Source organism: Camelus ferus, chromosome 32 (assembly GCF_009834535.1).
Source record: "Camelus ferus isolate YT-003-E chromosome 32, BCGSAC_Cfer_1.0, whole genome shotgun sequence".
NCBI lineage: Eukaryota > Metazoa > Chordata > Mammalia > Artiodactyla > Camelidae > Camelus > Camelus ferus.
Window position 1 is genome coordinate 19,823,546 of NC_045727.1, and position 13,125 is coordinate 19,836,670.

General features: G+C 46.7%; 1 protein-coding gene across 2 annotated transcripts in view; it reads right to left on the reverse strand.

Moving 5' to 3' along the window:
• Window positions 1–4,268: 4,268 nt before the first annotated feature.
• TBX5 (T-box transcription factor 5) overlaps window positions 4,269–13,125 on the reverse strand; it is a 43,414-nt gene continuing 34,557 nt past the window's right edge. The window contains exon 9 of one of the 2 annotated variants that reach the window (XM_032471501.1): window positions 4,269–4,980. In XM_032471501.1, coding sequence (XP_032327392.1) covers window positions 4,400–4,980 — 581 coding nt within the window. In that variant the 3' untranslated portion in view covers window positions 4,269–4,399. The remainder of the gene's footprint in view (window positions 4,981–13,125) is intronic. The other variant, XM_014562300.2, reaches the window with a different exon arrangement.

Sequence of the window (13,125 nt, forward strand, 5' to 3'; positions counted from 1 at the left end):
TCGATTTGGCCAATGACCAAAAGATAAACTAGATATTCTTTTGTAAGTTCTCTTCCTAAATATAAAGATAATTCATCATCATCACCAAAAAAATGGAAAAGAAACTTTAAACACCCACAGTCCTGCCACCATTTATTACTGTGTTACGCATCCTGGTTTTTTTGTTTCCCCTCTGAGCATGAATGTATGCTGATGGAGTTAATAAAACTGAGACACTGTTGCGTACGCTACTTGCAACCCGTCCTTTCGCTCACATTGTATCTTGAATATCTTTTTCAAATTGTCCTCACACATCTGTTTTTTAATGGCAATGTGGCATTGCACTGTATGGACAAATCTTAATTTATTTAACCCAATCCCATATTGTATAATAAGGCTGTCCCCAGTTTTGTATGAATAAAAAAAAAATCATGCTGAATATCCCAGAAAATAAATATTTATGAACACCTCAGATTATTATCTTAGGACCAGTTCCTCAAAGCAAAAATGTCAGATTGAATGATTAGCCCATTTTTAAGGCATTTGATCTATTTTGCTAAACTCTCTTCCCAAAAGCTTTATCTATCTTCATTCCAGTCAGCAATTTACAAAATTTCCTTTTTTCTCAGTAGCAACAAAATCATTATTTTTAAATTATGCATTTGCCAAGTCAACGAATAAAAATTATATTTAACTTGCATTTTGTGGATCAAAGTCTTTCTTTTCAAGCATTTATTGAGCATTTACTGTGTTAGGCACTGTATTGGACATTCCCAGAAATATCATCTCGTAAACCTCACAACAGCCCTTTTGAAGCAGGTAGAGTATCTCTTTTTAGTGAACAAGGAAGCTTAGGTTTAGACGAACTTAGGTTCCATGCTGAGCTTTGTGACACATCAGCTGTGTGATGTTGTGGGTGTTCCCAACCTCTCTGAACTCATGAATAAGAATGATCAGAGTCTTTGATGATTGTCTGCTCTGTAACTTTGAGTCCTACACTTGCACGCTCCGTGTTAGACAAAAAAGCCAGAAGGATGCTCTAACATTCCTTTCCCAAGTACAAAGAAGCCTACTGGCTCACAAATCCAATCTGTCCTCTGCAGCTGTGAGAACAAACTGGAAAAGAGCTTAACACAATTAGTAGGCCTTCAACAAGTAAGGGTCTCTACTACACAGGCTGGGACTTGAACACATGCTTGTTGAATAAATGAATGAAAGCAGACTTGGTGATTACTACCCATTGGTGAATCTAGATCTCATTCCTCCATCACCATATCTGCCTCAGGACCTTTGCACAAGCTGTTCCCACTGCCTGAAATGCTTTTCCTCCCAACTTTTCACCTGGCTAATTCCTACCCATCATTCAGGGCTCAACTCAAAAGTTACCTCCTCCAAACCAGGTTAGGATTCCTTGTCTTATTTCCTTATGACACCATGCACACTGCCTCCACCAGTCTCCCTGCCTTTGCAGTCCATTAATTATGCAGACAATTACTAACAGCTGTTTCCCTCACTAAACCATAAGCTCCAGGAGGACACAACCTCTATCACCTTGCTCACCACTGTGTCCTCAGGACTTAGTACATGTCCTGTCCAGAGCAAGCATCCACTAAAACAGTGCAGAAATAGTCATTTGTACACTTTTGACATCTAAACAATGATAAAACTACATGAATATTTGAATATGACATCCTTAAACCTGCCAATTCAGTGAAAAGATTCTTTACGACCACTGCTTAGAAACCAAAGAGGTTAGCCTGCAGTGTCCCTTCTTTGATTTATGAAACTCACTGTGGACATGTTTTTAATGATTTTCCAATAAGGCAACGTTTGAGTGCCAGGGGTGGGGCTGTTAATTCGGTATTCTTGGGGTGTTCTTAAGAAAGAATAAGACTGCCTGATCATCTTGTATAGTTGGTAAGTTAGTCTGGAAGGTAATTTTTCAAAGACAACCTTTTTTTTTTTTTTTTTTGAACCCAGGAGAGTAAATATCTTTTTAGAGTACAGTCAGATTTTATTCAGTGAAACTTTACTAATTCGTTCTCTGTGGGGAAAGGAAGGCCATTGACCTAGTTTCTCCATTGTACTTGAAAGAAACTGAATTGTCATTTCTTTATAATTAATTCACACTTGTTGGGAGTTCTTTGCCTAGGAAAGGTCTGGGGGGACCTGATTAAATGAATAATTTGGAGTCAACAAGCCAGTTTTTCCTGTGGTAAAGAGATGTGATGGTTCTAGATCATTTGAAAGGTGTGGGTATTGACATTGTAAAAGTAGGGGGAAAAGTATAGCATTAATACTTGCCAATTTGTGCTCTATTCTGCCCTGTATGTGTTATTATAGGACAAACTCACACACACACACATCCTTAATTTGTGGGTTTTGAGTAATTATCCACTGAAGGGCTATAAAGGCACTTGTGTGGGGACCTCCGAAATACTTGATTAAGTATTTAAATGACCTCAAAGAAAGAGAAACTTCAAAAAACCAAGTAGTAAGTGTCACAGATAAGATAGCCAATATCATTTTTTGATCAGTTGGGATTCCTGACAATCTCTTTTCTCCAATGCCAATGCCAATGCCAACGCAAATGCAATTAAAACAAATAACTTCATTACAGAGATATAAACCACTGGATAAACGTACTCAGCTCCATCACACTCAAGCACTGGGTTCCAAATGCCCCTGAGCACCGCCAGAGACAGGAGATGGGGTGAAAAATTCACCTGCACGACAACCTCTCTTCTATTTCCTCCACCTAATTTCCTCTCTATTCAGACAGTTGAAAGAACAAGGGGGAAAAAATGGGTGTTCAAGTCCCTTGTACTTTTTTAAGCACATGGTATTTATTGGGCATTAATTGGCACACAAATATATGGAACGAGTACTTAATTCTCCCCTCCCTCCCCCCACGTAGCAACATAAAAAGACAGAATCGCGTCAAGACACTCACATTACAAACATACTCGCACACTCTCACATACCTGAACATACACAGCCTCACGTATTACCCTGTTCTCTTTATTAGGGTCAGTTTAAAAATTTAAAAAAAAAAATTTTTTTTTATCAAGAAAGCAAAGCACATTTGAAAGGGGAGGAAAAAAAAAACGCAAACTTGGTTTTGAGTATCAATAAAGTTAAAAGCTCTTGGCCAGCTCCCATGCTGGGGTTCATTTCATGTCATTACTTAATTAGAACTCCTATTTATAAATAAATAGTACCAGTAACATATTACATCTGAAGAACCCTGCAATAACGTTTTACTTACACACGTTTTGTTTTTTGTTTTTTTAATACCATTTTCCGCTTTCCATAACCACAGTTTTCGTGTCTGCATTTGGTGCTTGTGCGATTTCTTTGGAGAGAAGTCATCCGTGAGTACGTCTTGCCTCTTCTTTAGGGATCATGGGGTTTGCTTTGAATCCAAATCGGTCGTCCGCGATGGAGGTTTGGAAGCTGGGGGCTGGCTTGGGTTGTTTTTTTTTTTTTTTTTTTTTATCAGGACGAATATTTATTTTGGCTTTTTCACAGCGCTTGTCAGCACAGAACTTGCGCCTTGCTTATCACAGTTCTGCCCGCCTGTAAACTAGGGCTTTTTAAGTTTTTCAAAGCAAGCTTTCCGGTCGGGAAGCCATAGGCCACGTTTTAGCAGGATGGAAAAGATGTGGAGCTGGGAAGATGGGAGGGCTGAGTGAGATATGACGCCAGATGGAGTCCAGCGTTATCCTGACTCCACTGGTGGGGAGAAGGCAAAACTGGATTCCACAAGGATGGGGAGGGTAGGACAAAATCGGAGAGAATCTTGGACACAGGGAAACTTGGCAGAAATATCATACGGCAGAGGTAGGTAATTCTTTAGTCAAGGGGAAGGTGGTGAATTTAGGTTTGGGGGTGGAGTATTTGAGGGGAACCCCACAAATATTCTGAAACATACTTGCTTCAGACCTCCCCCAAAATAAGGGACTGGGTCCCGTTAAGAAAATTGAAAGAAAAAAATATATTATTATTTATTATATAACAATGTCAACATTAACACCAAGACAGGGAACGACTCCAACTACGCAGTGGGATAAAACACTCCATGAGGCAAGACTCTGGAGAAAAGAAGGAATCAGGGAGGACATCTGGAGTTGATGTGAACGTGGCTGGTTGATGATTATGGTGGTCGTGGGGGATGGATGGAAGGCTGTGGGGAACTCGTTTCCTCTCATTGGTTTTTTAAGTTTGGAGACAAAACAAAGTCACATTTTTTGAATTGTGGTTTCAAGCTACTGATCACATCAGTGTCTGGGGATCGCAAGTGCAGACGTGAACACGGGGTGAAATGACACATCTCGTCCGTGGGGTTCTCTCTGCGACTGTCTCTCTCCCTCTCTCCCCTGTCCCTTGAGCCCATGTCGGCGAAGAGGCAGGCCTCACCTTAGGTGTTCTCGTTCCACTCTGGAACCATGCCGACCCCGTGCACGGCGGAGTGGTACTGATGCGGGGACAGGGTCCTTGGCACGCCGTGAGAGTACAGGAACTCTGAGGCCTGAAGGCTGCCCGGGGACTGGAGGCCAGTCTGAGGCCCACACTGCCTGACCACAGGCTGGTGGGCCACGGAGGTCTGGTGCTGGAACATCCCCTCCCCGAGCTGCGGGGAGCCGTGGTTGGCCATGCCGGCCAGCCGGGGGACCAGGGGCCCCGAGGTGAAGTGAGCAGAGAAGTGCTGGTAGGGGAGCCGGTCCATGGGCTGCACGGTGGTGACGGTGCAGCTGCTGTAGGAAGGCATGCTGGGCCAGGTGTTGCAGCTAATGTCCTCCAGGCTGGGCACCGGTTCGCTGGGCGGCGCCGAGCTGGCGTACATGCAGGCCTGCCTCTGGGCTGACTCTGTCCTGTAGGAGGCCCCCAGGCCCTGCTGCGGGGGGTAGCCGGCGCGGTAGAAGGGGTCCTCTTCGCTGGGCGACGTCTCCATGTAGGGCTTCTTGTAGGGGTGCTCTGTGGTGGAACATTCTTCATCTGCTAAGACAGGAGGAGAGACACCAATGAGGCCAGGACCAGGCGTCCCACAGCCAAAGGCAGAGACAGCCATTTGGCCCAAGGCCTGAAGAATTAAATCTGGGAGACAGTGAGCTCCAACCTCCAGTCTGATCAAAGGTCTTACATAGCTGATTAATAGTGTAGCTAGGGTAAGAATCCTAGGAAGCAAATGACAGAGTTTCTGCTCTTCAGTACCGTGCTAGGCGGAAAGGCATGCCAAAAAGATGTGTGCAACGGATGGAAGGAAGGATGGACAAATGGATACGTGGATGGGAACGCGAGTGAGTCCCCAGTCCCTTTCCTGATGGCTTATGTAAACAAGGACCCAGTTAGTATCGGTTGGTACCAACCAATGTGTTGCTATTTCCTTGCTGATAAATGGGGGGAGGGCTGTAACAGCTAAGACCCTGGGCGACGGAGTTCTAAGCAAAGAGTTTGACCTTTCTGAGCTCAGTTTCTTCATCTGTAAAATGGAAAGGGTAATACTTGGAGAAAGGGAATTGTTGACAAAGAAATGGGAAAATATAGATTAAGCGCTTGGTCCACAGCTTGGTACAAGGAAGTAATAAATAGCATTTATTATTATTATTATTATGAATGATGATGATCATGATCATCATCATCATCATCATCATCATCATCTTTTCTCCTCCCCAGCACATAAATTCCATGATGGCAGGACATTATCTGCATTACCCATCGCTATGTTCCCAGAAGCCAGGACATACCTAGCGACGAAAATCATAACAGCATCAACAGTAACAGTAAAAACAAACCCATACAGAGTCCGCTCTGCCTGGCACTGCTCTAAGTGCTTTCCATAGCATTACGCATTTAATCTTCACAACAACCCCAGCAGGCGGGTTCTCTTAGCAACTCATTTTACAGATGAGAGAAAGGAGACACATGGAGATTAAGAAACTTGCCCGTGGTCTCACAGGGCTGATCGACAGTGGAGCTAGGATTAGACTCCAGGTAATCGAATGACAAACTCTCTGCTGTTCAGTATCATGCTAGACAGAAAGACGTGCAAGAAATACTTGTGCAATGGAAGGAAGGATGGATGGACAAGTGGATACATGGAGGGGAGCTTGAGTGAATCCCCAATCCTTTCCCGTAAACAAGCCTTATGTAAACAAGGACTCAGTTAGCATCTGTTGAGTTGGTACCAATTCGTATGTCACTGTTTCCCTCCTGAGCTAGTCACTTGCCTTCTATAGGCACTAATTAATCCCTAGTGTAGAGCAGGGGACATAGTTCCATCTCTGAAAAAGGGTCTTCCATAGCCACTTTGGGGTCACTGACCCCTCTGGGGACCAACAAAAGTGCTTGGTTCTCTCCTAGGAAAATACACTGAAACACGAAGTTTTGAGAACTGTATGAATATACCAAAGTGATGCCGACAAATTCAGGGGCTCAAAGGCTCCCTAAAATCCAGACCCCAGGTTAAGAAGTTGGGACTAGCAGGGCATCTGCCATCTCTGGGACTCATTTTTATCATGTTTGAATCAGAGTTAGCGATACTTACCTCACTGGGCAGTGAAGAAATAAAACCGAGCATGTAAATTTCCTGATATCCATCACCCAGGGCAGCCCTTGTTGCCAGGGTAACACTGCCTGTGTCACGGCGGACCTCATCTATAATAACACAGCTCCAGGTGTTTCCTTCAGGGGAAGCAGTACATGGGAATTTCTGCCAAGGTGTAAACCTCACACAGATTCATTCCTTGGCTGGAGTTTTACCCGCCCCACCCCCCGATCAACTGGAGATTTTCTTTCTTCACTTCCAATCTTCTTCTAGTGAATAACATTAAGAACTATACCTGTCTTTGGGGAGTGTGAAGGAAAATGAAACACTGGGATGTTCCCAAAACTGTGACCACTGTGATGGCTGACAGTATCAGAGCAAGACACCGGACTGAATAAGGGACAAAATAAGAGCCATCATTTATAAGGCACCTACTAAGTGACCTGACTCTAATCTCACAGTCATTCCCATCTCAGAGAGGCAGAAACTGAAGTCAGAGAAGGGACCTGCTCCAGGTCAGGCAGGTGGGAAGGAGTGGAGGCTGGAATCAAAGCCAGGTCTGATTCACTCCACCTCCCACCCCTCGCTTCCAACTCTCTGGATTCCTAACATCCAACGCCACTCACCCAGTCATCCCACAGACACTGGCTGAGCCCCTCCCAAGTGCCAAGGACTGTGCCAGGCGCTGGCCAGTGGGCAGGTGTGGTCCTGCTGGTGCACATCCCTGGCCCCTCTCCTTAACATCTGTTGAGTAGCGGGGAGGGAGGGAGGTGGACACTTTGTGAATAGCAGGTGCTCCTTGGATGTAAAGTTCCAAGTGAGCCCATCTTCCCACAGTCAGTCCTACGGCTTCACACCGGCTTATAAAGCAACTCCCCATTCCGGTCGGGTAGCTTGGGTGTGAGTCTCACCAAAGACCTCCACTTGCATCATTGTCTGAGTGACACCCCCATGTGAAAAAAAAAAATCTCTCCAAATAACACATATCTAGGCTAGCATCGTACCCACCCAACAGCAAGCAGACTTATTTTTAGCTAGACTCTTTCTGGGACACATCTGGGACCCACAGGACGCCCAAACACGGGTCCAAAAAAAAAGTGAAAAATGTAGTCATTTTTCCAGGTGCTCTGTCCACATCATGCCAACCATCCAGATGTTTGAAGACATCCAGATGAGCAGGTGGCCACATTTTTCACCTTTTAACTGGGCGTTACGTTTTGTTTTGGGTTTTTTTTTTTTTTTTTTTTGACGTCTTAAAGACATTGCTACACTCAACTTTTTGTTTGTTTGTCTGTCCTCGTCACCTCCTCCCTTGATTCCTTCCCCCCATCCTTCTTTCCATCCACCCCTCCCCCCCGGATCCATAAATCTGAATGTTTCCATTGTTGCTGGAATCGTAACCTTTGGGTTTTCCATTTAACCAGGGTGTTCCCCCCCCCTTTTCAATAATAGAAAGTACAGCTGCAGGGTACCCTTGGCAAGAGAAAAAAAAAAAAAAAAAAGGCAAACTAACCATTCCCCAGTTTCTGATCCCCTTCCAGATTTGTTACAAGTTAAAAAGGAAGAATAATATGAAAAAGGCCAGAACACATTTTGGAAAATCGTAAAATTACACATTCCAGTCTTTAATACCCGCAAAGATCTGATGCAGAATCCTAAGAAAAACTCAGGGCTGGCTAATTGATGAAAACAGGACCTGGGCATTCTCAAGGGCCCTTGGCCCTCCTCACATTGTAAAGAAAGGGATCCTTCAAAGCAAGGATCCGAATTTCATGTCGGTTGTGATAGATGCTTAGGGTGTAATTTCTGCTCAATTTGGTGATGGTTTGGTTTCTTTCTTTTTATTGGGAGCCTGATAACTGATCAACAGCAAAGACCTCTGTCCCGAGTGAGTCATATTTATCTCAAGGGTCAAGTTCTTGATGAAATGAGTCCACAGGCTCAGTTTTCTCAGTTTTAGAAAGTTATCAGAGTGTACGTCGGATGTCCCAAACCCAACTGGAGCCTCCTGAATAACAGTAAAGCTCTTCCTGATTCTGACCACCAATCACCACACCACACTGTGAAAAACCCTGGTGCCTTGCATTTTTCTAGATGCTGCAGATTCCAGATAAAGTGGCTTTAAGGATGAATCCAGAACGCAGATCTTCAGGGCACAGAGTTGTCTCTGACTCTCACTGCCTGTGTGACCTGGGGCGAACCACTGGACCATTCTGATCTCAGTTCTTGATTGTACTTGGGGATAACACCTTAATTAAGATAAGAACAGTGCAGTCTAGTTTCTGTGTTATCTTCCCTTTACACAAAGTAAGTGTTCAAATCTTCTCTGCTCAAGTAACGAGGGTCTACTCTCTCTCCCCTCCTAGACGATTAGATAGATGGCTCTGTGAAGGTTGCCCGGTACTTAAAGGCATTTGGGTGGGTGGGTGCCAGAGCTGGAAAACTATCAGAGCTGCTTTCAAATCACTGATCTCGTTGAGCCAACATTGTCATCATTCCCAGACGGGGCATCTCCCTTGCTGATGCATTCATTCTAGCAAAAGACCGTTGTGGAGTTTTCACAGAAAGAGACCCTGGAGGCAGAAGGGTGAGCAGCCACTCCTTGGCTGAGTGACCTTCAGCAAGTGAGGCGTAGAGCAGTAATTCAGACCTCTGACGCCCCAGACGGTGATCTTTCTGATCGACAACCCCAGCCTTTCAGCTTTCATGAAACCCAGTATGTTCAGAGAACATAAAAAGGTAGTAACCTTGACCCTGATGGATGGATGCATGGATGGATGATGGGTGGATAGATGGATGCCTGTGTGTGTCTTTGTCCCCATTCTGTTAGCTCTTAGCTTAAAGTAAAAAGAACTGGGGTGATATCGTGGGAAGATCAAAAGACTCTGGTTCAGATCTCACTTAGCCGCTATCTGAAACCATTAAATTTATTTACTTGCTTATAATCTGTCTCCCCCAGCGAGGATACAAGTTCCATGGGAACAGAGACCGTGACCATCTTGCTCTCCCCTTATCTTAAGCATGCAGCGCAGCGCCCAGGACAAAGTTAAGTGCGCAACCAATATTTATTTGATGAATGCAGCCCAGATCTGCCACTCACCAGCCACATAACCTTGGGAATCTAACCCAAGCTCTTAGCCCTCTATCTGCCCCCTGCAAAGCGGGGATGAGGGCATCTCCCGTGGCTCAAAGACTGCAGTGAGCATCCCGAGAAGGAAAGGATGATGGAATTGCTTTGAAAACGGCATAGACTGAGAAATTGCAAACACCTTTGCTATATCCAGTTACCACCCCCTCTCCCGTCTCTGCCTTCCCTGTCAGGATCTAGTGCAGAAAATGACTTTGCTAAAATCTTTATTTGGGTTTCCAATGGCGGGGAGAGTTGTCAGGGTGGGAGGGAGAAAGACAGACAGACAAGTGCTCTCCCAGGCCCTGGGGTCCTGGGTTTGATTGAGTGGCGTTGATAAAAGACCTTCCCAGCTTTTCTGGCTCTATCCATCGGGAGAGATAGCTTGGAGACAGCTGGGTCCAAACATAAGGGGCCCTCTGGCCTGCCTGGCCCTTTGACATTTCATTGGGGCTGCCTCCTAGGCTCATTGGAAAGGAGACAGACAATGAAGGGAAGTCAGATAGTGGGGCAGGCAGGGGCTGGGGCGGGGGTTGGGGGGGGGAAGCCACCCATGGAGTTATCACTTAACGGGAATCCCAAACTGGAAGGAAACCTCGGCTGATTCCTTATCACTTTACAATGGAGGCTGATGATGAATTGCTTTCTTTTTTCGTCTCCGAGGCAGGCAGGCAGGACAGATGGGGCTTGCCTGGGATGTTCTCCATCTCTGGGAGCTCCCTCTTGGGGGTGGAGGGTGGAGAGAAGGGCAGAGGTTTTTGCAAAAGTGAGCGCACAGACCTCACTATGAAACTGAGGTGAAACAGCCCACTAGCTGGGTGACACTGGGCACGGTACTCAATGTCGGGCCTCAGTTTCCGCCTCTGTGAAAGCAGGGCAATTCCTCACCTTGTTATCTGCAACCAGGCACAACGCCCCGATTCCACCCACACCTCAGGGTCTTCTCCCCACACCTCAGTCAGAGCCACCATCATCTCACACCTCAGAGCCTGCAAAAGCCTCTCAAAAGGGCCCACACATCCATCTAGTCCTCCTATATCACAGCAAAGTGACTGCTTCAAAGCAAAACCCGAATCACACCACTCACGGGTTTAAGCCCCTCCAATGGCTGCCCGTCCAAACTCCTCAAAACAGCTTAACGCTGGCTGGCGTCCCGCTGGTCCCTGCCTTTCTGAACAGCCTCATTGCCCAGCACCTTCCCCTGGTCTGTGCTGCAGTCACTCCGGCCTTTTGTTCACACCCCCAGCAGGGGTGGGACTCCCCATCTTCCAAGGAGCTGTGCACACACTCTTCTCTACCCCTGGACACCCCCTCAGCTCCTTGCTTCTCCATCCAATTCCCACTCTCAGCTGAAATTCTCCCCGGATGTCCCCTCCTGGTCCGATACCCCACTTTGAACTCTGTTAGCATGCTGCACATCTGCCTTATCCCATCTGATCACCATTTCATCAAACAATTCTATAATTAGCCCTGTATTGTCCCAGCTGCTTGCAACAGTGTGGGTTTCACCAGGGCGGGGCAGCGGCATCTGGCTGAGTTCATGGAGCAGGTACCGGGCACTGTCTTCGGTGCTCTGCCTGGATTATCTCATTTCATCTCACAACAACCCTGCAGGGGAGGTGCTATGGTTATCCCCATTTTGCAGAAAAGGCAGCTGAGGCTCAGAAAGCTGAAGCAAGTTCCCCACAATCACACTGCTGGAAAGTGTCAGCCGCCGGGACGCACAGCAACGGACCAGCCGCTGACTCCAGCTTCCCCAGGGGCCAGCTCAGGTTGATCCTGAGTTCACTCGAGCTGCTCACATCACTCAAAGAGGTGCATTGAGCCTTGCACTCAAAGCCTCCCCTCTGCATCCCCCACAAGTGCATTTACAAGAATGCTGCTGTGAACATCGAACCTAAAACAGTGCCCTGATTTCTTTTAACTTCTTCCTCCTCTTCTTTTGGTCTGGCATTAATTTAATCGAAAGAGCTCTCTAATTCGAAACTGGTGAGCGCTTAATCAGCCTGTTTGACCCAGTCTCAAGATCAGATCTCTAGCAGAGGATAAAATTTGGAGACTGTAGCTCATAAGCAAAGGCATGAACAGGCGGAGACAGAGAGGGTGGTCGTCCAGGGCCCAGGCAGAGTCTGCAGACCCAGCCTAGGTTCAAATTCTGCCTTCAAGAACCATCAGGACATGATTTTCCCTTTGTGAGCCTCAGTTTCCCCATTTGTAAAGTGGGTTCATAAGAGCACCTACTTAATAGTGTTTTAGAAAGGGCTGTGGTCCAGAACCTGGGCAGGCCACCCTTAAATATAATATAAAACAGAATCTTTGTGCAGGGAACCTGTGCTCCCTGGGACATTCTTAACCCCTGCTTGTGCCTGAGGAGGCGGACAAGCTTGCAGGCATCTGGTTTCCAGCCCATCTGGCAGCCAACGTGCTGGGAGTCAGGCCAGGGGGGCCTGCTGGGGTGATATTGCTCAGGCCTTCGCCATCCAAGGAGCTTGGATGGGCTTCAGGTAAGGCTGAAAAGCTCAGTCTCACCCAGGTCAGCTCCCCAGCCCCAGGCTTGGACCAATGACAGCTCTTCCCTCCTCTGAAAGGCAATTTTGGTAAATGTCAAATAGTCAGGCTGTGTTCCTTTCCTCATGTAACCCCAGACCCAGAGAAAGGCGCCAAAGCCTCCTTCACCATGGATTCTGGATAGTGAGCTGATTTTTTTTTTTTTTAAAGAAGTTCCAGGCACTGAGCACTGGACTTTCAAAGGCATCGTGTTGGCTCCTGGGGCTGTGAGGTCCACTAGGCCACTCAGAATGACTAAGATTTGGGTCTGCTGGAGCAGAATAGTGGCGACTTATCAAGTCACCGTGATAAACACTCGACAAGCAGGATTTCATGACACTCAGCCCAAACCTTCAAGGCAGGTCTGATCATGAGCCCAAGTCAGTAGGTGCTTTTTAGTGAGGGTTCGAGGAGTTTGCTAAGTAACTTGCCCCTAAAGGGAGGATTCATCTCACCTGTCTGACTCTGGAGACGACAGGAGTAAGCACTGGGGTCCGTGGTCCCCTCCCCTCGCATCCATTTTCCCAAGCTCCACCCCCACCCCACCCCAGACGAGCAGTCTTCTCTTGGCTTCGTCCTGGCACTCACTTTCTGGAGGGTTACCTGCTATTTATTCTATCGCAGCGGCCATTCACTGGGTGCTCACCAAGCACCCACTGCTGCAGGGGACTTAGCACCATTTACAAAGTGAGAAACTGAGGCACGGAGGGGCGAGGACACCCGCCTGAGGTCACGTCACGCAGGAAGCTGGTGGCAGGGCTGAGACTCAAATCTGCGTTTCTCTGGCCTCGCAGCCCACGTCAACCCCTTCAACTCTTGACTCGGAAAACGTGCTAACAGAAATTTACTTCCTTCACCTCCCCTTTGGACTTGGGTAACTTAGGAAAGTCATCCATTTCTCATCCAGCAAAGGAAATTATGGAGT